Source organism: Zootoca vivipara, chromosome 4, assembly GCF_965207765.1.
Source record: "Zootoca vivipara chromosome 4, rZooViv2.hap1.1, whole genome shotgun sequence".
NCBI lineage: Eukaryota > Metazoa > Chordata > Lepidosauria > Squamata > Lacertidae > Zootoca > Zootoca vivipara.
In genome coordinates, this window is record NC_142587.1 from 88945297 (window position 1) to 88968951 (window position 23655).

Consider the following 23655-nt stretch of genomic DNA (forward strand, 5'->3'; position numbering starts at 1 on the left):
CAGAGGAAAAGTGCTGACTGGGTCATGCACTCCCCTTCTGCTTTGCAGCTGTTTAGCAGCAACTAGGGTTTAAGATCCGGGTCTTCTGACAACTTGATGAGTTACCTCTGCCAATTCCCTTTCAAAGAACCTAAACTTGTCAACCTCATGTACTTAGACGACGACAATCTCATGATGTCATCTTAACGATTCATGACGCTACAGACTGAGTGGGGTGGTGTAGAAGAAGAAGAAGAAGAAGAAGAAGAAGAAGAAGAAGAAGAAGAAGAAGAAGAAGAAGAAGAAGAGGAAGAAGAAGAAGAAGAAGAAGAAGAGTTTGGATTTGATATCCCGCTTTATCACTACCCGAAGGAGTCTCAAAGCGGCTAACAATCTCCTTTCCCCTCCTCCCCCACAACAGACACCCTGTGAGGTGGGTGGGGCTGAGAGACTTCAGAGAAGTGTGACTAGCCCAAGGTCACCCAGCAGCTGCATGTGGAGGAGCGGAGACACGAACCCGGCTCCCCAGATTACGAGTCTCTTAACCACTACGCCACACTGGTGTATAGATTGGGATGCACAAATTCAGTACTGTATAGAATTGATAATCGTAATAAAATAAAAATAAATCAGTGTTGATTGGTAAGGGTGATCAAGCCTGCAGTTCCAGGAGGAGGGCACATGCTTTATCCAAACATTGGCAAATTAGGTAAAGGTGCAGTGGGACAAGCGGAACATGCTCAGTCCACATCCTGCCCTTTGCATGTTTGCTGTAATTCTGCATGCATAAGAATGTAAATCTGCTAATGCATGATCCATCCCAGACTGTGCATTTGTGAGCACAGGCCTGTACGTAGCAAGCCACTGGATAAATGCTCCACAGAACTCTGTGCACATGGTTGAGGTTAAGTGGGTAGGCCTGAGGGCAGGGAGGGCAGGCTCAAAAGACTGACCCAATGTTTGTTTATTGTACTCAGGTTGCCAGATGTATATATATATGCAAGCTGAAAGATCCGAGTCCTTGGCCACTGTTCTAAAATGCAAGCAGAGGAATGTAAGTCCAGAAGTAGCTGGCAGTGGTTGACAGAAGCAAGTTTCCATTACTGGAAAAGAGTGAGAGGCTGCCAGTTGGGCTCCTTGAAATAAAACGGTGGGGCAGCAGAGGCAAAAGAACAATGACCACTGGAAAGTGATGGAAACAATGGCCTCAACTAGACAGGAAAATTGCTGCAGGATAAAGTGAACTGGACTGCCAAGGCTGAAATGCATCAAACTTGGAGTGATTCTGCAGCCATCTTCTATAACCAAATGGAAGCATTTATCTATCATGCTGAAACCGAGGGGGAGAGAGAAGGAGAGGCAGAGGAGAGAGAAGGGCTACTCAGCCAGCTTTGCTGAAAGTTCAGCTCCCTTCAGCTCCTTCTCTTTTTGAGTTGTTTCCATGTCAGCTGTTCAACATAAGAATTTTTTAAGATAAGAATTTGTGCCTGAGTTTGCTTGCTTTCCTCTTCCACCCACACCCCTTCTTTCCTTTTATGTTGACTGAACGAACCCAAAGAGTACTCATTAATGGTTCCTCGTTATCCTGGAAAAAAAGACACAAGTGGGATGCTGCAGGGTTCTGTCCTGGGCCCGTTGTTGTTTAACGTATTTATAAATGACTTGGATGAAGGAATTGAGGGGATGCTCATCAAATTTGCAGATGACACCAAACTGGGAGGGGTAGCTAATACTGCAGAAGAAAGAATCAGAATTCAGAATGACCTTAATGGATTGGAGAACTGGGCACAAGCTAACAAAATGAATTTCAGTAGGGACAAATGTAAGGTTCTGCACTTAGGCGGAAAGAACCAGATGCACAAATATAGGGGGGGGACACCTGGCTTACTAGCAGTACATGTGAAAAGGATCTAGAGGTCTTGGTGGACCACAAGCTTAGCATGAGTCAACTGTGTGATGCAACAACAACAAAAAAGAGAGCTAATGCTATTCTAGGCTGCATCAACAAAAGTATAGTATCCAGATCAAGAGAAGTAATAGTACCACTCTATTCTGCCTTAGTAGACCACACTTGGAATACCGTGTCCAATTCTGGGTACCACAATTTAAGAAGGATGTTGACTAGCTGGAATGTGTGCAGAGGAGGGCAACCAAGATGATCAAGGGTCTGGAAACTAAGCCTTATGAGGACCGCTTGAAAGAGCTGGGTAGGTTTAGAGGAGACTGAGAGGATATATGATCACCATCTTCAAATAACTTAAGGGCTGTCACATGGAGGTGGGAGCATGCTTGTTTTCTCCTGCTCTGGGGGGCAGGACTCGAACCAATGGATTCAAGTTGAAAGAAAGGAGATTCTGAATAAACATTCAGAAAAACTTTCTGACAGTAAGAGCTGTTCAGCAGTGGAGCAGACTTCCGGGAGAGGTGGTGGACTCTCTTTCCTTGGAGGTTTTGAAGCAGAGGTAGGATGCCTATCTGTCTTGGATGCTTTAGCTGAGATTCCTGGACTGCAAGGGGGTTGGACTGGATGAAACGTGGGGTCCCTTCCAACTCTAAGTTTCTATGATTCTATGTCAAGCTCTCTAGATTATATTCCTGCAAACATCTTGTTTTTACTGACTTCTGGAAGCTATTCTGGGAACCTTTCTGGTTTGGTACTGGTGATGGGGATGCTTTTTACGTCAACAAACAACAGATAATTATTGGGCTCAATGGGGCTTATTCCTTAGTAAGTGTGTTTAGCAATGCAAGTACAACAGCAGCAGCAGCAGCAGCAACGGTGCAATTCTGAGAAGCATAAAAAGGCCCCACAAAGCACCATCTCTTGAATGCAAGACATAAAAAGGCAAATGGGTTAAACATAAGGCCTCATTGATTTCTAAGGAACCTTGGCATACTTACCTTCCTTGCTGTTATCTTAAATTCTATCAAACAATTGCATTACAGCGTGTGATTTTATTACGCGCAACCTTACAGTGCAAAAAACCCTCACTTACTAACCTGCTTCGATTGTGTAGATCAGCTCTGCGTTTTCGCCTTTGTCTTTGTCCAAAGCAGTGACCTGCAGAACAGCAGATCCAATGGCAGCTGATTCAAACACAGAGGCTTCGTACAAAGGGCTGGAGAAGTACGGGCTGTGATCGTTGGAGTCTTCCACGTTGACAATTACCCTTGCCAAATTCCGCCGATAGGGGAACTCTTGGTCACGAACCTGGGGAGAAGGAGCAACAATCATTGGAGCACAGAGGAAAACTGGTAGGGCCACAACCCCCCCCCCCCAACGTTGCATCTGGGGAAGAAGTCATGAATTCAATACGTCATTGCCTAGTTAAACTAGGGAGTTCACTACTGTAATATGTAATAACAAGTTTCTTTTGGGAATTATAGGGACAGAACTACCTAAACTGTATATAAACTTATTCATGCATGCTACTACAGCGGCAAGAATGTTACTTGCCCCCAAATGGAAAACGTAGAAGTCCCAGCAAAGGAAGAATGGATACAAAAACTTATGGAATATGCAAAAATGGTGAAACTTACCGGAAGAATAAGAAATCAAGATAACAAACTTTTTATATCTGAAGAAGTGTGCATGCACACAAAAGCTTATACCCAGAACAAACTTACTTGCTCTCTAAGGTGCTACTGGACAATTTTTTTTAAAATTTATATATATATATATATAAGAATGGAAATGGTTTATTGAATATTTACAGACAAATTGCAAACAGATAGGAACATTGGCAGGATTATTGTAATAACCTGCAGTTTCATAAGAGTATAGAGTGCTCCAGTTGGAGAACAGCCTTTACCAAAGGTGTCATGGGCTTTGAAGACACTCAATCTCAGGACGTAAGGGAGAAACGTGCTAAGAGGAAGGCACGCTTGGCAAATCCACACCATGATCAACTCCCGACTGGAAACCTATGTCCCCACTGTGGAAGGACGTGTGGATCCAGAATTGGCCCCCACAGTCACTTACGGACTCATTGTTAAAACTGTGTTTATGGAAGACAATCTTACTCGGCTACGAGTGATCGCCAAAGAATAATAATATTTAAAGCAGATGAATAAATGAACAAATTAAATTAATTTGGATATGCAGAAGATAATATAAAAAATATAATTTAAGGAACCGTAGAAAGAGGGGGAAGGAAGTCAAGTTTTGAAATGTTAAAATGACTGTAAAATTATTGAAATGTATAAACCTGAAAATCATGAATATTTTTTTAAAAAAATATGTAGTAACAGATCCTGGCCTTGAGGCTAAAGCTATATACTTGAATAGTAGTTGGGTTGGTTGAAAATATTTCGCTATCACCGTTTATTAGGTTTTCCTTCTGGAGCAGAACCAGATCCATCTTTTTTTCTGCTTTTTACTTCCAGATTTTGTACAGATACTACGGCACATGCACCATCCGCTCCAGTTTTAAGGACACATTCTCACTCCCAACCAACCTAAGCAGCTCTCTGGTGTGCTCCAGCACACAGGGAAATCACAGAGCAGGAAGGAGATCCTGATGTGATCGTGAAATAGATCGTGACTAGAGAGGCAGTTGGACATTTGGAGGCTATGAAGTTGACTCTCTCCTTGCTAAATACTATGACAAGGGGAACTGAGTGAGATCCAGTCATCCCTGGAAAAAAAAAAACTAGTAAAATTTCTCAGAAGGTGCGAGATGAAAGTCAAGGTTAGTTTAGAAGTTCTAACCCACTGCCAACAAACAACAATAATAATTTCTGCTCCATAATATTCAGCACCTACTTCACAGCAGAACAATCTCTCCCCCCCCCCCCTTTGTAATTTAGGCGCATAAACCAGTGTCTTCTGCCTGGGGAAAATCCTACAGAAATGCGAGATGAATCAGAGCACTTTGCTTTCAATAACAGGGCACGGGCAAGAAGAGCGATAATCACCTTGTTTAATAGATTCTGAAAGAACTTTAAAAACTTCTCCTGAGAAACTCTTTTTAAGAGAGTCACCTCTGATAAAAGGCCCAGGCATTGGGAGATTATAATGTTTCTTCCGTGTTCTCCCTTAAGATGGCAAAACCATTTTGTGAGATAAAAAACGCTTTCATAGTAAGCCTCACAAAGCTCCAGTACTGAAGGAACAGAACGAATAAATAAATGCATGCCAATGGAGGGAGGAAAATTAATTACTGCTTCCTTGCCAATTTTTAAAGCCTCTGTGCTTATCAGTAGACTATAGCATACAGCTATTAATAGGCACTGATTGTGCCTGAGCACACAGTTAATATTCAGTTCTTACCATTACGTTTAGGATGTGCTTATCTTGGGCTTCGTGGTCTAAGCGCTCAGCGGTGTACAAAACTCCTGTGTTGGGATCCATCCTGAATTTCCTCACACTGATTGAGTCAATACTGCTATGGATGATATAGCTGAGCTTGTGCTTCTCATCTCTGTCTATGGCTTCAACTTGCAGGATCTCAGTTTCAGGGAGGATGTCCTCAGAAATCGTGACGTCGTAACTCGGGTGGGAAAATTCCGGACCGTTATCGTTGTTGTCCAATACTTTGATGAGAACCTGCAATATAAAAAGGAGGAAAAGCGGGGTTTCGTGTTGGAGAAGAAGCAAATTATACCACATTGGCTGTTTTCAAACATCATGGTATAATGATGATAGATTACGTTTACTTGCACACAAGCAAATTGCACCTGCTTCGCTCCTCCCCGCTCCTATTAGGAGGAAACAAACTGCAATATCCGGCTTACAGTTCCATCCAAACGAGGGATTGTGGTTTGTTTCACTCCCAGAAAACAATAATCTTCAGACCAAGTTGGATCTTGGCTTATCATTTGGATTCAGTACTTGGAACTCTTGGCTTGAGGAAACCCTAGTACTTTATTTAAGAAAAGGGGAGGTAGCCGTGTTGGTCGGCTGTAGTCGAAACAAAATACATTTTCTTCTTCTTCCAGTAGCACCTTAGAGACTAGCAAACTTAGTTGGTCTCTAAGGTGCTACTGGAAATTTATTTATTTAAGAAACATGGTCTCATCATGAGCTCAAGGTACAGGATACATGGTTCATAAAGCAAAGTTCTAGGATGCATCACCAGGCAGTAGAAAAGACACAGTGTAGGCCTATTTGCAAAGTTTGGAGGAGTGTGGATTTCAAAGGATGGTTGCGTTTCAGTTCCCGCATTGTTTCAGAACGTGCAAAATAGGTAGGTTTGCCTTTAAATGAGAACTGAATCAAGATTCTCCCCTATCCCTATGGACTAACCATTCCAGTATTTCTGTGAAGGAGCCTTGGCAGGCCACAATAAAACACATAAAATAGATGTACATGACTGTTCCAAGGTTAAGTCCCATTCAGTTCAATAGGGAATAGACAGGCGAAGAATTGCACTGTAAAGAAATCATCCCTTCATTCCCTACTTGTTTCCTATCTGAGAAAGGAACCTTATAGGAGACTTAAGTTGTCTGGTGCTTGAGGTTAATTGCCTGCCTGCAAAGCAGCACATGAAGGTGTCAGCAACTAGGTCAGAGACATAAGAAGAGCTTGCTGGATCAGGCCAATGGCCCATCTCATCAAGCATCCTGCTCTCACAGTGGCCAGCCAGATGCCTGCAGGAAACCGACAAGCAGGATCTGAGCACAAGAACACTCTGCCGTCCAGTGGCTTCCATAAACTGCTATTCGGAAGTGTTACTGCCTCCAACTGTGAAGGCAAAGCACAGGTTTCATGGCTAGTGGCCATCAATAGCCTTTTCCTCCATGGATTTTAATGCCATCTAAGCCTCCTGTGGGAGCGAGTTCCATAGTTCAACTATGCACCGCATGAATAAGTACTATAAAAAAATCTGCCCTGAATCTTCCAACAACTAACTTCACTGGATATCTATAAGTTCTAGTTTTACGAGAGAGGAAGAAAAAACTTTTTCTCCATCCACATACTCCATGCCGTGCACCATGTTATAAACGTCTATACTGAGAAGATGCAGATCTCCAGGATTTCAGACGGGACTCTTCCAACTCAACTGAAGATGCCAGGGATCAAACCCTGCAAAGGATGTGCTCTACAATGGGGTATAATGTAGTGAAGGGAGAACAGACCGTGGCTCAAATGCCTCTCTCTTACTCCATATTCCACAGCACCGCTGCAGCAAAAAGTTTATTCGATGCTCCACCAGACAAATCGTTGACTTCTGTAAAGTTTGTTCCGAATGAATTGCCTGCCACTTCACCCCTGCTTCATTCGGCGGCTTCTGTAGATGAGGTCGGCGTCGCCACCATCTCATTGCTACCTCCATCAACAATGTGAGCCATTATAAAGCTACTGGCGGCACTCAGCAGCTGTTTTCCCTGACACAGGTTCAGTCAAGAAGCGGAGAGTGTGAGCTCTGGAAAAATCTGAAGGGCAGACGGAGCTAATAAAACAACAACACCTCGCCACCCCCACACTTTTTAAGTGTGCGTAGGGGGTAGAGGGGTGGGTGGAGAGGATGTCTACTCGAACGTGTTTACAGGGCTTCAGTTTGAGCCCAGTCACCGACACCCACACTTTGCGTTTTAATGGAGGAAAAGATTTACTTATAAGCTATTATAATAGTCTTTTATGAAAAGAGGTTGCCCTCAGAGAGACATGAAACATTAGCTTTCCGCGACGTTAGTGAGACGTTTGCTGAATGCTTTACCAGAAAGTGCATAAACAATTCCCAAAAAATTGCCTGTAATGACCTATCCTGGGAACAGTCTAGAAGGCAGTTGCAATAAAACTCCCTCTAAGTTAAGACTATATTGCATGTTGCTTAGGGTAGACTTGGGAAGGAGTCGTTTCTGTGAGCTTTACACGGTTGGGGGAACGGAAGAGGGAAGATGGGGTACCCAGATTTGCTGAAGATGGAGGCAGCAGTAGAAACGATGGATATCCTGTAAAATCTAAATTGCTAATGATTACAAATATACCTTGCATGCTATGGCTTGGGATACTCTGTTGGCCTTAGGAAAATAAGGAATGGTAGAAATCGTTAAAACTGAGCACACTTTTGGGAACTTAGGTTGCTAAACAACAACAGCCACAACAATATGGAAAGTTAAGAATGAAAGAACTGAAAACCAAAGGTCTAATTCTGTTTCGTTGGGTCTAAAATAATGCCCCTTTCTATGCATATGATGAATGATATTACGACTAAAGACACCAACACGGCAAAAACACATTGTGGCTGCCATACATGGTGCCCACGAACCTGAAGAAGTCCCAGTGACCTTAATGTGTATTCTGAGAAGACATGCATAGGCCTGCTATATGTATTTTTAAAAGCTGTGATGTATCAATGCATCCCAGAGGATATGAATCAAATTTTTTACTTTGCTACATTTAAGGAAGAGATTGTGGGTGGGTGGGGAGCTTACATTGAGCTGTGTGTTCCCACAGCATTCTTACAACAATCCTCTGTAGCAGATTAGGCTCAAGGTCACGTGGCAACCTCAAACATAGAAACATGAAGTAGTAGAGTTGGAAGGGACAATCTCGTCCAACCCACTGCAATGCAGGAATCTCAACTAAAGCATCAACATCTGAGCAGGGATTAAAACAAAATACAAAGTCTGATTATTGGTCCATCTATCCCAGCATGCCTTCTATTCGACTCCTGGAATGGTTCGGAAGCCAAGGCGTGGCTTCCGATTGGCTGCAGGAGCTTCCTGCACTCAATTGGAAGCCGTGGAAGCTGCGTTGAACATTTGGCTTCCAAAAAACGTTTGCCAATTGGAACGCTCAGTTCCAGGTTTGCGGCGTTCAGGAGACGATTTGTTCGGGAGCCAAGCCGTTTGACAACCCAGGTACCACTGCAATGTTTATTATCCCTTTTAGTAGCATTCTTGGCACAGTGCAAAATAATAATAAAAAATACTTCTTGTTGCACAAAATGTATTCTTAAGCATTTGTGAACCTGGGGACCAAAGCAGATGCAACTTTCACACAATTAACAGCAAATAAGTTGAAAATACAAGGAACCCAATCTGGATAAGAAGCCAGTGTAGACCTGGTGCAGATTGTTCCCCTCCCCTGCACACTTGTTATTTGAATTTGGAACAAATGAGGGATTCCCCCCCCCCCCTAATTCAAAAGCCATTCACACAATTGCTAATTGCATAAACAGCATCACGTCTAGTTTGGCCCTGATGTAAAAGCCTTAACATTTTAAATGTCATAAGCTCCCATTTTCACATGAATATTGTTTTAGTTCAGGGGAATTGGCCCTGCTGGGGAGATTATTTTTTTAAAATCACACACAGAAGATTAATTGCAAGTCTACAGGGAAAAACAAAACCAGCGTGTGCTCACTTCAGAATGTTTGTTGCCCAAATATTTGCAAGAATCGACTGTTTAATGGGCTATCCAAAAGCTTTACTCCATCAGAGAAAAATACTAGAAAAAAGAGAAAATATATATACACATCACATAATGTACATTTATGCATGTTTGTGTGAGAGAAGGGGGAGGGCAGGGCTTTTTCACACTTACCTTTGCTTTGCTCTTTCCATGCATGGTTCACACTTTAAAGTTGTGTGCCAAAATACCCGTTTTTAAAATCCAGAGCTTTCCCCACAAAAATCTGCTCTCAGTAGCTCAATCAGAGCAAACAGCAATCTGCAGAAAGCTCAAAGTCATGTTCACCAATTGAACGCTAAAGAGCGGGCTTTTGCAGGGAAAGCTCTAGGGCAAAACCAACCAACCACTCAGACACTGAGCTTTTAAGTGCAGACTTGTGCCTTGGAGCAAAAGGTAAATGTGGAAAAGCCCAGAATGAGAGGGAGCAGAGGACGGATAGGCAGACAGAGCTGTTATGGCTACTGGTCCATTAATCTGTTAGGGGGAGATTACTTGTTAATATGCCAGAATAATAAGTCAACCTGGACTAATTGTTAGGAGATGTTTTCCTTCTACCAGGAACTGTTGAGTGTTTTGAAGGAAACACAAAAGTTTGTGTGTGTGTGTGAGTGAGAGAGTGAGTGAGAGAGAGAGAGAGAGAGAGGGAGATGAAACAGGATGCAGACACACACCTGGAGGATGGTTTGGAAAAGGTAAGAGAGAGTAAACTGCATCAAGGTCTGGATGCAAGGAAGGCATCAGCTGGATTTGGGAACCAGAGAAGTAATTATGATGCTCAAGTAACATGACTACAGGCTGTTTCACACACACACACACACACACACACACACACACACACACACACACTTCCTCTTCCTACTCAGAAAGTGTTGTTTCCTCCTTCCTACCTAGAACGCAGCAAAACAATTGTCTCCTACTCCTATTAGGCATCAGGGTTATGACATCAGAGTGAGAGCAGAAGAGATGTGCTTTCTGTCAGGAAGAGAAGCAGCTTGGAATGACATGTTGCCTGCACCCAAATTCATGCCAAAAAGTCTCCTTCAGGAACTACAGCTCACTTGCTTATATTCCTTCCAAACTGACTGCAGTCCACTATTCCTCGCTCCTTCCTCTTCCTGCCTGCAGACCAGCTACAAACCTTAGGGTTGTTCTTCTGCTTTCATTTCTATGCTCTGAGCAGACCCTGTAGTTACCCCATCTCTTGCCTTTGCTCTCAGAAGAAGCCTCTCGAATATTGACATCCTCACTGCAACAGGGAGCTTTCCTTGTTCCTCGACCCAAAATTCAGCCCTGACCCATTAACCAATTTGGCATAGTTCTCTTACGACTCAGATCATGACAAACAACAACTAAATAAAACTAATATACAATTAATTCAACACTGCTAGTGTGGGCAGCTCTGAAAGATAAACATACTGAGTGAGCAAACGCTGCTGCAACGTGGTTGAATTTTGCAGAGGTTCATTCTTGTATGCTTACACTTTCAGAAAGAAAGAAAAAAAAATGCCATGGGGAAATGTTAATGCTTGTGTTCTGCCAAGTGCCAATGGGCTCTGAAAGTTTCAATTTGTTGCAGAATTCCCCCTTAATGCAGTTTCCGCAAGGTTAGTCACTCTGGTACAGCCTCATTTATCAACACACACTGAAGAACATGAGGTTTGGTTCACAAGAGCAAAGTGTCTGGAACAGAAGGCAGCATAAAATCCATAGCTCTTGAGGGCAGGTCTCTCCAAGGAAGAGCAGAGCCAGGCTCAGCTGTTTAAGGTGTGCATTTCTGCGCCAGTGAATGTAGAATTTTGAGGGCTATCTGTATATGTGCTCTTTTGACCCTATCCAATATTTATCTGCAGGTCTTGGGTTCATGATCCATTGTGGGCTCAAGTCCAGTACATATAGATGCAAAAGCATTTCCCTCACTCTGCACCAGTCTGTTCAGAGCTTCGGACAGTGGGGAAACCTCATGTTTTTCCAATCCCTTTGCACAGTGTCACAAATGATCTTGTCAACAGTGAGTTTCCCTCTCATCTCCTGAACTTCCAACAAAAGACTGCTTATAGGAAGGGGACAAATTCTCCTTTACTTTCCTCTTATTTGTGGTGAAAAGTGAGTTGCTTTCCCTCTGGTGATTTTTTTTTTTGGGGGGGGACTTTACCTAGAAGACCTGGTTTAAAATCGTAGCCAGATATGATGTCACTGGATTGCCCTGTGAAAGCCAACTTATTTTTTTAATGATGATTTCAGAACAAACATATCCATTCTTAAGGAAATCAGCCCTGAGTGCTCACTGGAAGGACAGATCGTGAAGCTGAGGCTCCAATACTTTGGCCACGTCATGAGAAGAGAAGGATCCTTGGAAAAGACCCTGATGTTGGGAAAGATGGAGGGCACTAGGAGAAGGGGACGACAGAGGACGAGATGGTTGGACAGTGTTCTCGAAGCTACAAACATGAGTTTGACCAAACTGCGGGAGGCAGTGCAAGACAGGAGTGCCTGGCGTGCTATGGTCCATGGGGTCACGAAAAGTCGGACACGACTAAACGACAGCAATACTAGTTTTGTTTTATGGATCTGGAAGCCACACTGGGTCTATGCATGCAACAAGAGTGGGCAAGAATTATAGCAATAGAAATAGTTGTATCAGGCCCATGGACTTTAATGGCAAATAGCCATGAAAGAATGAACTGGGTTAGCAGACAAGCAGTGCAGCAGGAGACAAACAGTCCACTCGCTTGCAGCTTCTCAGTTGGCATTGTTGATGCTCTACCATTTTGTTAGAAAGGATACTCAGAATAGGCTTGGTATACCTGAATATCAGAGCATGAAAGACACAGCTTAACAAAAAAAATCTATTGTATAATCCTTTCATCGTGCAGAACTGACTGTCCAGGACTATTGAGATGCCCACTAAATGACAAAACTGTCTGAAATGTTCAACACGGCCCAGATTGCTATTCTGAGCTCACATTTTTCGAACACTGAAAGGGGAAAGAGAGAAGGGAGTGGTGTGCTGGCTGTTGCTGCCAAAGTGCCCCAGTCTGGAGAGAGTCTTTTCCTTACTGCTATTCCTAGGGGGGGGGGGTGGAAACTTGCAGCACCCTCCTTCTACACGGACAATTCAAGGTTACGAAGATGCCATGCAATCCTAAGCATGCTTATTCAGAAATAAATCCCACTAAGTTCGGTGGAACTTGCTCACTAGTAGGGCTGCTACAGAATTCTGATGAAAATAGAAAGGGGAGTGGAAATCAGCCATGTTCATTTATATATCCCACAAATGTAGCAGAAATCAATCCAGCAAATACAACTGTTGTTGTTTGCAGACTGCAAGCAACAGGTGACACTATGGAATTAATGATGTTCTTTCTTCTGATCTGCATTGTGTTTCCTTTCCTCTGAAATGAATGGTGCAGAGTCACACGATTAAAGTGTTTCTCCATAATGGACAGCAAGAGGAACAACATAGTTTTTGTTGGAAGCTAAATTGCAGTGGAACAGAAACAGCGCTGCGTGCACAGAATGCAGGGCAGAAGGGAAATTGATACCTCATTTTATCCCTACTTGCTAGAAAACAAGGTTAGAATTGCAGCCAGACAGTCATGCTCTCAGACCCCTGGGATCTTCTGATTCTAAGATTCATTACCTCCACCGATTCCTAATTCGGACATCCTTGGTAAGCAAAGCTGCTGAGATAGCCATTAAGCCACACAACATCTGTAATGTGGACAGAGTGAGTTCTAAACCACTTGACCATTTCTGCCCACACTGTTAAGGCCTGTTTTTCAGATGGGTTGCATGGTGGAATGCACCCCCTGTGCACACACAAAATTCCTGCACACAGAAAAAAAAGGAAATCTTGAAGGGCAGTCTCAATACCGAGATGTCTCCTTCCATCAATGAAGAGGCAGGGTCCTAATTAGAAGATTCTGCCTGTGGGAGGGGCCATTTCACTCTCATCAGACCACCTGGCAGAGCAAGGACAACTGGGGAAAACTAGGTGTCAGAGAGAAGGATTCTAGTTCTGCCTTCTCCCTGACATACTAGTTTTCTATCTGCGTGGGAATTTATTCTCTCCTCCCACTGCCCGCATGGAAGAGCAATTCCATTCATGTCAATTCACACATCCAGTCTCAAGTGATATAGTCAGGATACAGGTATATGACCTCATTGGATGTTTGAGAGAACTAGATCCAAGCGGCCTCATTTACAGTCAAGGGATGTTGCCTGAATATAAAAGATTTCCTTTTCCCTGCTTACTTCCGATTTCCCACAGTTAAAGCACTTCCAAATAAAGGCTCTTTGAGGCCCCTGAGCTTATAAATTAGCAAAGCAACACTCAAAGCATTAGCAAAGATGTTCTACTCAGGGGGTGGAGAATCGGCAGCTGAAAAGACCCGAAGAAATGCAGCTAAATCAAAGCAAATTAAAAATCCAGAGTAGGCGAGGCTCTTCCAAAGCGGGGTCCAATGTTGCCCATCAAAAATACCTTTGGGTTGGGCCAAAATGCATCTGAATAAAAAAAATGGTTATGTTCCAAGAACAATTACATTGGCCTTTGAAGTAAAATGTTGTGGTGGTATAGCAGTCCAATCCGAACCATGTCTACTCAGATGTAAATCCTACTGAATTCAAGGGGGTTACTCCCGGGTATGGGGGGTTAGGATTGCAGCCTTACTACTTATTAAGTAGCTGAGTTACACAGGGCGTTTTGGAGGAAGAAGATATGACAAGAGGGAGTAAGAGACCCACTGATTTAGTATTGCTTCCAATATGGTTTTCACTAGAAAAACTGGATCATGGATCTGTGGAGGCTTCCTTCACATTTTAGAACTCTTAAAGGTCCAGGGAAGGAATCATCTCCATAAATATAGGGGGCTTCAGACTCAAGTGGTTCACCCTCCAACTTCTAAAGGGCTACTAGAATGGAAATGCGGGGAGTGGATCTGCTCAACTCCTGTGCTTTGAAGACCTAGGCTAACATGGGAGCACCATGAATGGGAAAGCAACTGCCAACCAAAAATGCTAGACTAGCATGGGGGGGGGGGAGACTTTGCCTCTTGATTCTAGGCTTCTTCACACACTACACTGAACACAGGTACAAGCTCTATTTACACCTAGTACAAGTATGTACAACGGTTGATTTGTACAGCTTGTACACAAGTTCACAGACTATTTCCATTTGTTATACGTGAATAACTAACTGTTTAGCTGTTAGGTACACAGATTGTACGTTTGTTGACTGCAATTTGTGAACACCCCTTCTATTAAGGATACTAGATACAAACTAAGTCTGGTAGTCACTTCCCCATTCCCACAATTTTTGATTTGCAATAGACCTCTTGGATGCAACTGAGTTTTGAAATTTTGCAAAGTGCTCTGGTAATTTAATGGAAGGGAGAAATATAAATCCCCATACATACATACATACACACACTTATCACAATGATATAAATTAATATAGACGCGAGTGGCGTTGTGGGTTAAACCACAGAGCCTAGGGCTTGCCGACCAGAAGGCGGTTTGAATCCCCATGATGGGTGAGCTCCCGTTGCTCGGTCCCAGCTCCTGCCAACCTAGCAGTTCTAAAGCACGTCAAAGTGCAAGTAGCTAAATAGGTACCGCTCCGAGGGGAAGGTAAATGGCGTTTCCGTGCGCTGCTCTGGTTCGCCAGAAGCAGCTTAGTCATGCTGGTCACATGACCCAGTAGCCAGCTCCCTCGGCCACTAAAGCGAGATGAGCATTGCAACTCCAGAGTCGTCCGTGACTGGACCTAATGGTCAGGGGTCCTTTACCTTTATCTTACTAATATGCAACATAAATTTGCCATCCTTATACCCCAAACATTCCCGTAAGGAATTTGTGGACATGTCAATGCAATCTGTATTGTGCCACATGCAGGCTTTACACCAAATGATTATCACAAATGTGTGACAATCTCTTGATTTCCCTTTATGCACACAAGCTCGGAGGTACGTTCAAGCAGCAGAAGAGATGAAGCTGCCCCGTTCCCACCATTTCTGGAAAAAAAGGTACAAGCCAAGACATCCCAAGGCAATTACACACACAAAAATAAAGCAAAATAATGGCGCGCGCACAAACCCAGCCTTCTGTAAATTACTGCATGGCCTCGGGCTGTGATGAATCGGACTCAGAAAAACTCAGAAAGCCCACTGCTGGCGTGGTCCTCCTGGCTCAGTCTTTGTTAAAGTTAATCACTCTGACAGCTACCTTCATACTCACATGCGGATAATAAATCAAGTAAATCAACGTTCTCCCCACTGCCACCGTTCAGCTTGAAGTCCCAGCAAAATCCACATGAAGATGGATCTTTTCTGGCATTAAAGCATTGGTGGTGGCTATCTGTCCACAAAGAGAGTGTGATGGCTGAAGACAACTGATTAACACAAATATAATCTTTCAAAGTAGTCACTTGGGGAGTCAAGTTGTTTCATACACACACACACACACACAACTTCTACCATTCCCCCCAGACCTCTCCTTGAATTTATAGAGAAGGGCTTAGTGCCTCCTAAAGTATCCTGAGTTTTTCTGGTAAGCTGCCATCAAAGCTAACACACAAGTAACATAACCCCTGTGTGAATTTTAAACCACGGTCATTTGATTCCCTTTACTAAGGTAGTAATGGGCTATGCGGAGAGGCTGGGGAGGGAGAAAAGGAAGTCATTATGGTTCTTAGGAGCCGAGGGGAAAACAACCCTGTAATAGATGGGCAACAGTGTTGGAACTAAAGCTGTTCAGCAGATCCACACCACTGATCACATTACTGAATAATAATAAAAAAACAAGTTCTGGCGTTTCTACAATGCTTTTTACCACCTCCGACTACATAGAGGACATGCTGCTGGGGCAAAAAAACAACAACTGAAGATGAGCAGGTGCTATGGAATTAAGATGAAATATGGTTTCATTCCATGGGTTGGAGCTCAGCTGTCTTGTGGACAAGTCTAGCTGTGAAACAAGAGGGGAATTTAGGGATTTTTAATTTACAAAGAATAGAACTGACATATTAGATGATTTCTTATAGCCACCCACTTTCCCCAGAATCATGTTTTGGGGTTTCTTTCTCTCTCTTTTTTTTTTGGGCAAGTATCACTGGAAGTGCAGGTGTCTCAAATGCTTAAGGGTCATCAAGAGATCTGCCATTGATACTTTCCTAGGGAAGGGTTTCATCCAGGCATATGGCCATATGAACAAACAAAAGAAGTTTCTTCTTCTTCCCCCAAATCCACTTAATTTGTTCCACAAGAGGCCTTAATCTGTTCCCAACCTTTGCTCAAGTATGTTGCTCACTCAAAGCTGTCCATGGTCTAGCAGCCTTGCATTTTTCCTTGTGTTTCTGGCATCGGACCAGAACACGAGAACTGAGGACCCACCAGGAGGCAAGGTTGAGGAGCAAACAGAAAGTCAGGAACATTGAATAGCTAAGGATGCAGGGAACACGTCAGAGATCAAGAAGACATCAATAAAACATTGTTGCCCTATAACTGGCAGGCTTATAAATGTACAACTGAATGAGCAAATGGCTGAATCACTTCATTGTTAGTAATACCTTCTCGCAGCACACAATGGATGGATAGATTTTCTGTTTCTGGTCCAATCAGTTTTGCACTTGTTCATTCGTGAGCCTGTTTCACCCACTTCTGAATTAAGCTGTGGATTTTGTTTCTAAAAGTACTGTTGAAATATGTGTTTTTATCACAAACTACATATTTAAACAACAGATTTCATCTCAGCGTGCACATTTCCAAAAGTGCCTTACTCTAAAATGCACATTTTGAATACATTTCATTAAGTCTTTTTGCACTGAGAATTATATTGCGAATTTGGAGAAGTGCAAAATTTGAATAGCAGTTTTATTCTACTCTGCACATCAACCCAGGAGGTGATGAACATATTGTTGTAACCCACATAATTCAAAGGAACAAGATGCACAGCTTAAAACTGACATATGTGATATGGTCTGAGATTCTTAAATGGCACTATTTTACTTGATGCACTTGAAATAATGTGCAATTCCTGCAAAACAAAGCAGAAGCATTCGGGGTAGGAAACTGATGTGATATGCCTTACCTGAGTGCTTGCCACATTTGTGCCATCAGTGACTTCCACAGTCATGTTGTACACGGACCTCTGCTCAGCATCCAGGGGCTTTGCGATGACAATGGTCCCCACACCTTTGTCTGCGTCGAAAGAGCTCTCGAAATTCCCCCCTAGTTGTTGCAACATAAGGCACAATTAAATCTGTGGAATGTTTTTGTTGTTGAGAAACAACACCTAGAGAGCAGGGTATGGTAATTTACAGAGAAGCGCTGCACATAACATGCACTGCACATTTAGCAATCATTGTTCTAAGCTATTTTTTTCCTTTCAAGCATCATTTGTACACTGTAAAACAGATGTCATAAAGGAAAGGAAAGGGGGGGGGAATAACGAAACAACCCATACTGCAGACAAGAGATTCAGCAAGGCATCCAAGCGAAGCATAATTGATTCCTTAAAAAGGCTTTACAAGGCTATTAACCTACAAAGACTGATACCCTCGTTAGTACGAACAAGCGCTTCCCCTCCTTCATTTGATATTAATTTGGGAGAAAGATTCAAGTGTTATTTGTATGTCAATTCTGAGCAACTCACCACCAGGGATACTTGCAGAGTTTTTAAAGCAATCTGACTACTTTAATTAATAGCCTACTTGTGCCCCCCCACAAAAAACCCACCCATCTAAAGAAGCTGCCTTAAGATTATTTGCCCAATAAGACCGCTATTGGCTATTTTGACTGGCCCAACGTGGGGCTCGAACCCACAACCCAGAGACTGAGGGTCTCATGCTCTACCAACTAGGCAATCCCAGGTGCTCTCCAGGATCTCATGGGAAGTATCTCACATCACCTCAACTGCAGATTGAAAGTGGAACCTTCTTCAAGCCAAACCTGAGGCAGATTCACTGATCTGTGGCCTTTGCTGTCAAGGACGTGTATAAGAGCTGGTTCCCAACATCCTGTCACATTCTAGCATGGCCAACATAATCAGGTCACAGCAAATTAAGGGAGGGTCCATGCAGATAGGCTGGGGTCACTAGAAGTGCAAAGCAGGTTTAGCCCCCACACTGATGGGGTGTCCTTGAGTGCAACACTTTACTTTCTTCCAAGTAAGTGCATAGCCTTCAAACCCCCCGGTGAGGAAAACATAAAACGCCACACTCAAAATATATAGATATAGATATATGTGTTGTTTCTATTTATTATATTTGCATACCACCCTTCATCCATAGATCTCCGGGCGGTACATAACATAAAATTACAATATAAAAAAACATAAAATGGACAATAAAAACGAGAACGAAACCGAAACTGAAACAACAATCCCCCCCTCTCACAACACATTGAAAAGGGCATCGGACATCAATCAGCCAAAGGCCTGGTTGAAGAGGAATGTTTTTTGCCTGGCGCCTAAAGATGTATAATGAAGGTGGCAGGTAAACCTCCCTAGGGGTTTACCTCCCTAGGGAGAGCGTTCCACAAACAGGGAGCCACCGCAGAGAAGGCCCATTCTCATGTTGCCACCCTTTGGTAGCTTTTGGCTGTACAACTGTTTATAAATTGGCAAACAAATGCATAAATATTTGTGGGAACAGAAACCAGGGGGACTGTTTCAGCCACACAAGCACATCTGGAGCTCGCTAACACAGGAAGCAGTGACGGCCACCAACCTAAAGGTAAAGGGACCCCTGACCATTAGGTCCAGTCGCAGCCAACTTTGGGGTTGTGGCGCTCATCTCGCTTTATTGGCCGAGGGAGCCGGCATACAGCTTCCAGGTCACGTGGAAAGCATGACTAAGCCACTTCTGGTGAAACCAGAGCAGCGCACAGAAACACCGTTTACCTTCCCTCCAGAGCTGTACCCATTTATCTACTTGCACTTTGACGTGCTTTCGAACTGCTAGGTGGGCAGGAGCAGGGACCGAGCAACGGGAGCTCACCCCGTCGCGGGGATTCGAACCGCCAACCTTCTGATTGGCAAGCCCAAGAGGCTCAGTGGTTTAATTCACAGCGCCACCCGCGTCCCTGGCCACCAACCTAGTTGCCTTCAAAAAGAAGATTACGCAAATTCATGACTATCAAGGGCTAGTAGAAACAATGGCTATGACAGCCTCTCTCCTTTCTTTCTTCTCTAGGTTACTTTTTTAAGGGGAGTGGGGTTTGTACTACAAGCAGAGGCAGAAGAAGCTACAACAACCCTGTTGGTTGAAGCCCGACTTTTGATCTGCATCCTCCACAGTGTCCTGGAACCAGTGACGGAAAGGGGGTGTTGAGAAAAAGGAAACCTCTTGAGAAGGCATTTAATCCACAATCAGCAGCAAATTATTTATTATTATTAAAAAAATCTTTTCTATTTAAATTAATAAGAATCTGGATTTCTTTTCATGTTTCAACACAAGACACCTGCTGACTCGGTTACGCATCGAACTTCAGCTAAATTAAACTGGGGGGGGGGAGACATTTCTGTGACTCCTCCCTTCCTCACGTTACCTTTTATTAAAAGTACAGATTTGGTGTGAGTGGGGGAAAGCCCCCACCCCACATGGTACGAAAGAGCCATCAATAACCCAAGACTAACAAAACTGGTCATTATGTTCAGAAACGCAACTAATCAAAAGGAACAGCAGTTGCTTTCTTGTCCCCTTGAACCTCCCAATGAAATAAATCTATTGCAATTGCTTGTTTCCTGGAGATGGTAGGATGAAAGGGGGGGGGGAGAGATGTGAGCGAGAGTTGGCCAAAGCTCCCCCATTGATTAATATCACCCCCCGACAGCAATTCTATTGAACATTTGTGCATTATGCGGGGGGGGGCACCTTTATAGCTTTTTAAACCTTCCGGGGTGAAGGAGGGCAGAGAATGAAAGGGTTTCTCTTTCATTTCAACATTGCAATTTATGCTGATTGTTCGCTGGAATTGGGGTAACTGCATGTTTAACCTAATGATTAAAGGTAAAGGTACCCCTGACTGTTAGGTCCAGTTGCGGATGACTCTGGGGTTGCAGCGCTCATCTCGCTCTACAGGCGTTTGTCCGCAGACAGCTTCCGGGTCATGTGGCCAGCATGACTAAGCCGCTTCTGGCGAATCAAAGCAGCGCACGGAAACGCCGTTTACCTTCCCGCTGCAGCGGTACCTATTTATATACTTGCACTTTTATGTGCTTTCGAACTGCTAGGTGGGCAGGAGCTGGGACAGAGCAACAGGAGCTCACCCCATTGCGGGGATTCGAACCGCTGACCTTCTGATCGGCACGCCCTAGGCTCCGTAGTTTAAAACACAGCACCACCCGTGTCCCTAACGTAATGATTACCCTCCCCCCGAAAATAAAATAAGGCTGTACTCATTTCTGATGTGCCAATCACCTGAGTTGCAATAAACCAGGAAATCAAATAATGCCTTAAATTATGAGTTAAGCACCTGACAGCCACAGGACTCAACACAACCCCTAGGGGTTTCCCATCAGGTGTTATTACCCACCCCCCCAAAATGCAGTGCAATTGCTTTTTCCTGCACTGGCGGATACAATAGCCTTTTAACTCTCTGATCCCTATTGTGAAGGCCCATGACGCTTTTGTAAGACATGCGCTCTTATTATAAAATGCACCTCAGGCACGAAAAGGGTTTTAAAATCCACTTTTAACAGAGCCTATCTCGCTGTTCCTCCTCCTCGCCGTCTCTGCTCTGTGCAGATTCAGGTCAATGGAAATGAGCAGTAATCCATTTCAGTTTCACCTAGGGTTCAAAAGACCTTATTGCCTTCGTCTCACCCTGGGATGGCAGAACAAGTGTTACTGGCCCAGGAGGACTGCTATCAAATTAAGTGGACAAACAAAGACTTTAAATAACTAAATACTATACCAACTGCACATACTTGTTTCAAACTGGGTTTTTTTAAAGCTGAGAATTGTCTTGTTTTATTATTGTTATTGTATACCACTTTGAAGTTTTACTACAAGCAAGCAGTATACAAATAAAAAATAAATAAACTACTCAAACTGAGAACAAAAGAGAAAGTGCCATTTTCATTAGCTTGGATCCAGCAGCAGAAACCTGTTAAAAATCCCCAAGAAGATGAACAACTGAAAAAAACTCCTCTTGCACAGCAGGAGCTGCCTTAGGACTTATAATCTAGGCCACAGGAAAGAGACTTTGAAGCTGCACAAAAGAGAATTTACCATCCAACATGGTTGTTTTTTTTTTTAAAGCACTGGAACTTTTCCTCAGAGGTGACTCTTACTCAGTTACTTTAAAGATAAATCAAAACTGTCTTCCACACTAGTTATTTTCAGATTGCTCCTTTTGTTTCTTTCCGGCCTCTGCACAAAGCAGAATAAGATAGTATTCTGATGTAACAGAAATTTTGGTCTGCCACAGCAACAGATGGCAGAGACCATTTCTGAACAGGTGCTTTACCAAACACAGGGAGATTTATTGATATTGTGGGGGTGGGCCTTCAAAAACTTGCAGACTAAACTATGTATCCTACACCTCAGATGCCTTCCACCTCATTTTCCTGCATGTATGGCTCAGACCCGAGTTACTTCAAATTGAGATACACTTGGATCTGAGTCTAGGGCTGAGGGGGGAAGACCATTTTCACCCTGGGGGCCACATTCTGTCCTGGGCAACCTTCTGAGGTCCACATACTGTTGCTGGTTAGGGCCAGAAGCGAAAAGTATGCAGAGCAATGAATAAATGCAACGACTATTTCATGGAGGAGTTCAGTTTCCGGCCCCTGTGCACATTGGAGGATATCCTGCCCCATTAAACACTGCAAAGGAGCATATCCTGCCCCATTAAGCCCTGTCCTGCCCTCCTCTTCTGGGTCCAAAGGGTCCTGTGTGTCGGTGATCACGCATCCATTTGACAAAATGGCCGCCACCTGTGTCATTTTTTTAAAACCACTGTACACAGGGCCGGATTTAGGTTTGATGAGACCGTAAGCTAATGAAGGTAATGGGGCCCTTTATATGCCCAGCTGTCCTTTGTCAACAACAAATTGTCACTGTTTTTGTGTGTTGAATATATGCTATATGGTAATTTATGGACCTAATAGGTAAATATCTAAAGCAGGCATCCCCAGACTTCGGCCCTCCAGATGTTTTGGACTACAATTCCCATCATCCCTGACCACTGGTCCTCTTAGCTGGGAATCATGGGAGTTGTAGGCCAAAACATCTGGAGGGCCGCAGTTTGGGGATGTCTGATCTAAATCCATTTGCACATGTTGCCATGCAACCCGTCCATGCAGAATGTAGGCACCCTATACACAGAAATAAGCAAACCATTGATATTTTAGGGAGCAGGCTAGCAGGCGGGGCCCATTACTTACATCATGGGAGCCTACACAACACAAAACAATGTTGCTGTATGTAGGATTTATTTTATTTAATAATAATAATAATAATAATAATAATTTATTATTTATACCCCGCCCATCTGTCTGGGTTCCCCCAGCCACTCCGGGCGGCTTCCAACAGAAAAATGAAATGAAATAATATATTAAACATTAAAAGCCTCCCTAAATAGGGCTGCCTTCAGACGTCTTCTAAAAATCTGGTAGCTGTTTTTTTCTTTGACATCTGATGGGAGGGCGTTCCACAGGGCGGGCGCCACCACCGAGAAGGCCCTCTGCCTGGTTCCCTGCAACTTGGCTTCTCGCAACGAATGAACCGCCAGAAGGCCCTCGGTACTGGTCCTCAGTATCCAGGCAGAATGATGGGGGTGGAGACGCTCCTTCAGGTATACTGGACCGAGGCCATTTAGGGCTTTGAAGGTCAGCACCAACACTTTGAATTGTGCTCAGAAACGTACTGGGAGCCAATGTAGGTCTTTCAGGACCGGTGTTATGTGGTCTCGGTGGCCACTCCCAGTCACCAGTCTAGCTGCTGCATTCTGGATTAGTTGTAGTTTCCGAGTCACCTTCAAAGGTAGCCCCACGTAGAGCGCATTGCAGTAGTCCAAGCGGGAGATAACTAGAGCATGCACCACTCTGGCTAGACAGTCTGCAGGCAGGTAGGGTCTCAGCCTGCGTACCAGATGGAGCTGATAGACAGCTGCCCTGGACACAGAATTGACCTGCGCCTCTATGGACAGCTGTGAGTCCAAAATGACTCCCAGGCTGCGCACCTGGTCCTTCTGGGGCACAGTTACCCCATTCAGGACCAGGGAGTCCTCCACATCTGCCCGCCTCCTGTCCCTCACAAACAGTACTTCTGTCTTGTCAGGATTCAGCCTCAATCTGTTAGCTGCCATCCA

At 43.8% G+C, this 23655-nt stretch overlaps 1 protein-coding gene across 5 annotated transcripts in view; it reads right to left on the reverse strand.

Annotated features, from left to right (window-relative positions):
- FAT3 (FAT atypical cadherin 3) overlaps nucleotides 1-23655 on the reverse strand; it is a 452709-nt gene that overhangs the window by 88893 nt on the left and 340161 nt on the right. For all 5 annotated transcript variants that reach the window (XM_035116283.3, XM_035116282.3, XM_035116279.3 and 2 more), the window contains exons 7-9: nucleotides 17429-17568; nucleotides 5252-5527; nucleotides 2980-3190 (exon numbers count right to left, since the gene is read on the reverse strand). In XM_035116283.3, coding sequence (XP_034972174.3) covers nucleotides 2980-3190; nucleotides 5252-5527; nucleotides 17429-17568 — 627 coding nt within the window. The remainder of the gene's footprint in view (nucleotides 1-2979; nucleotides 3191-5251; nucleotides 5528-17428; nucleotides 17569-23655) is intronic.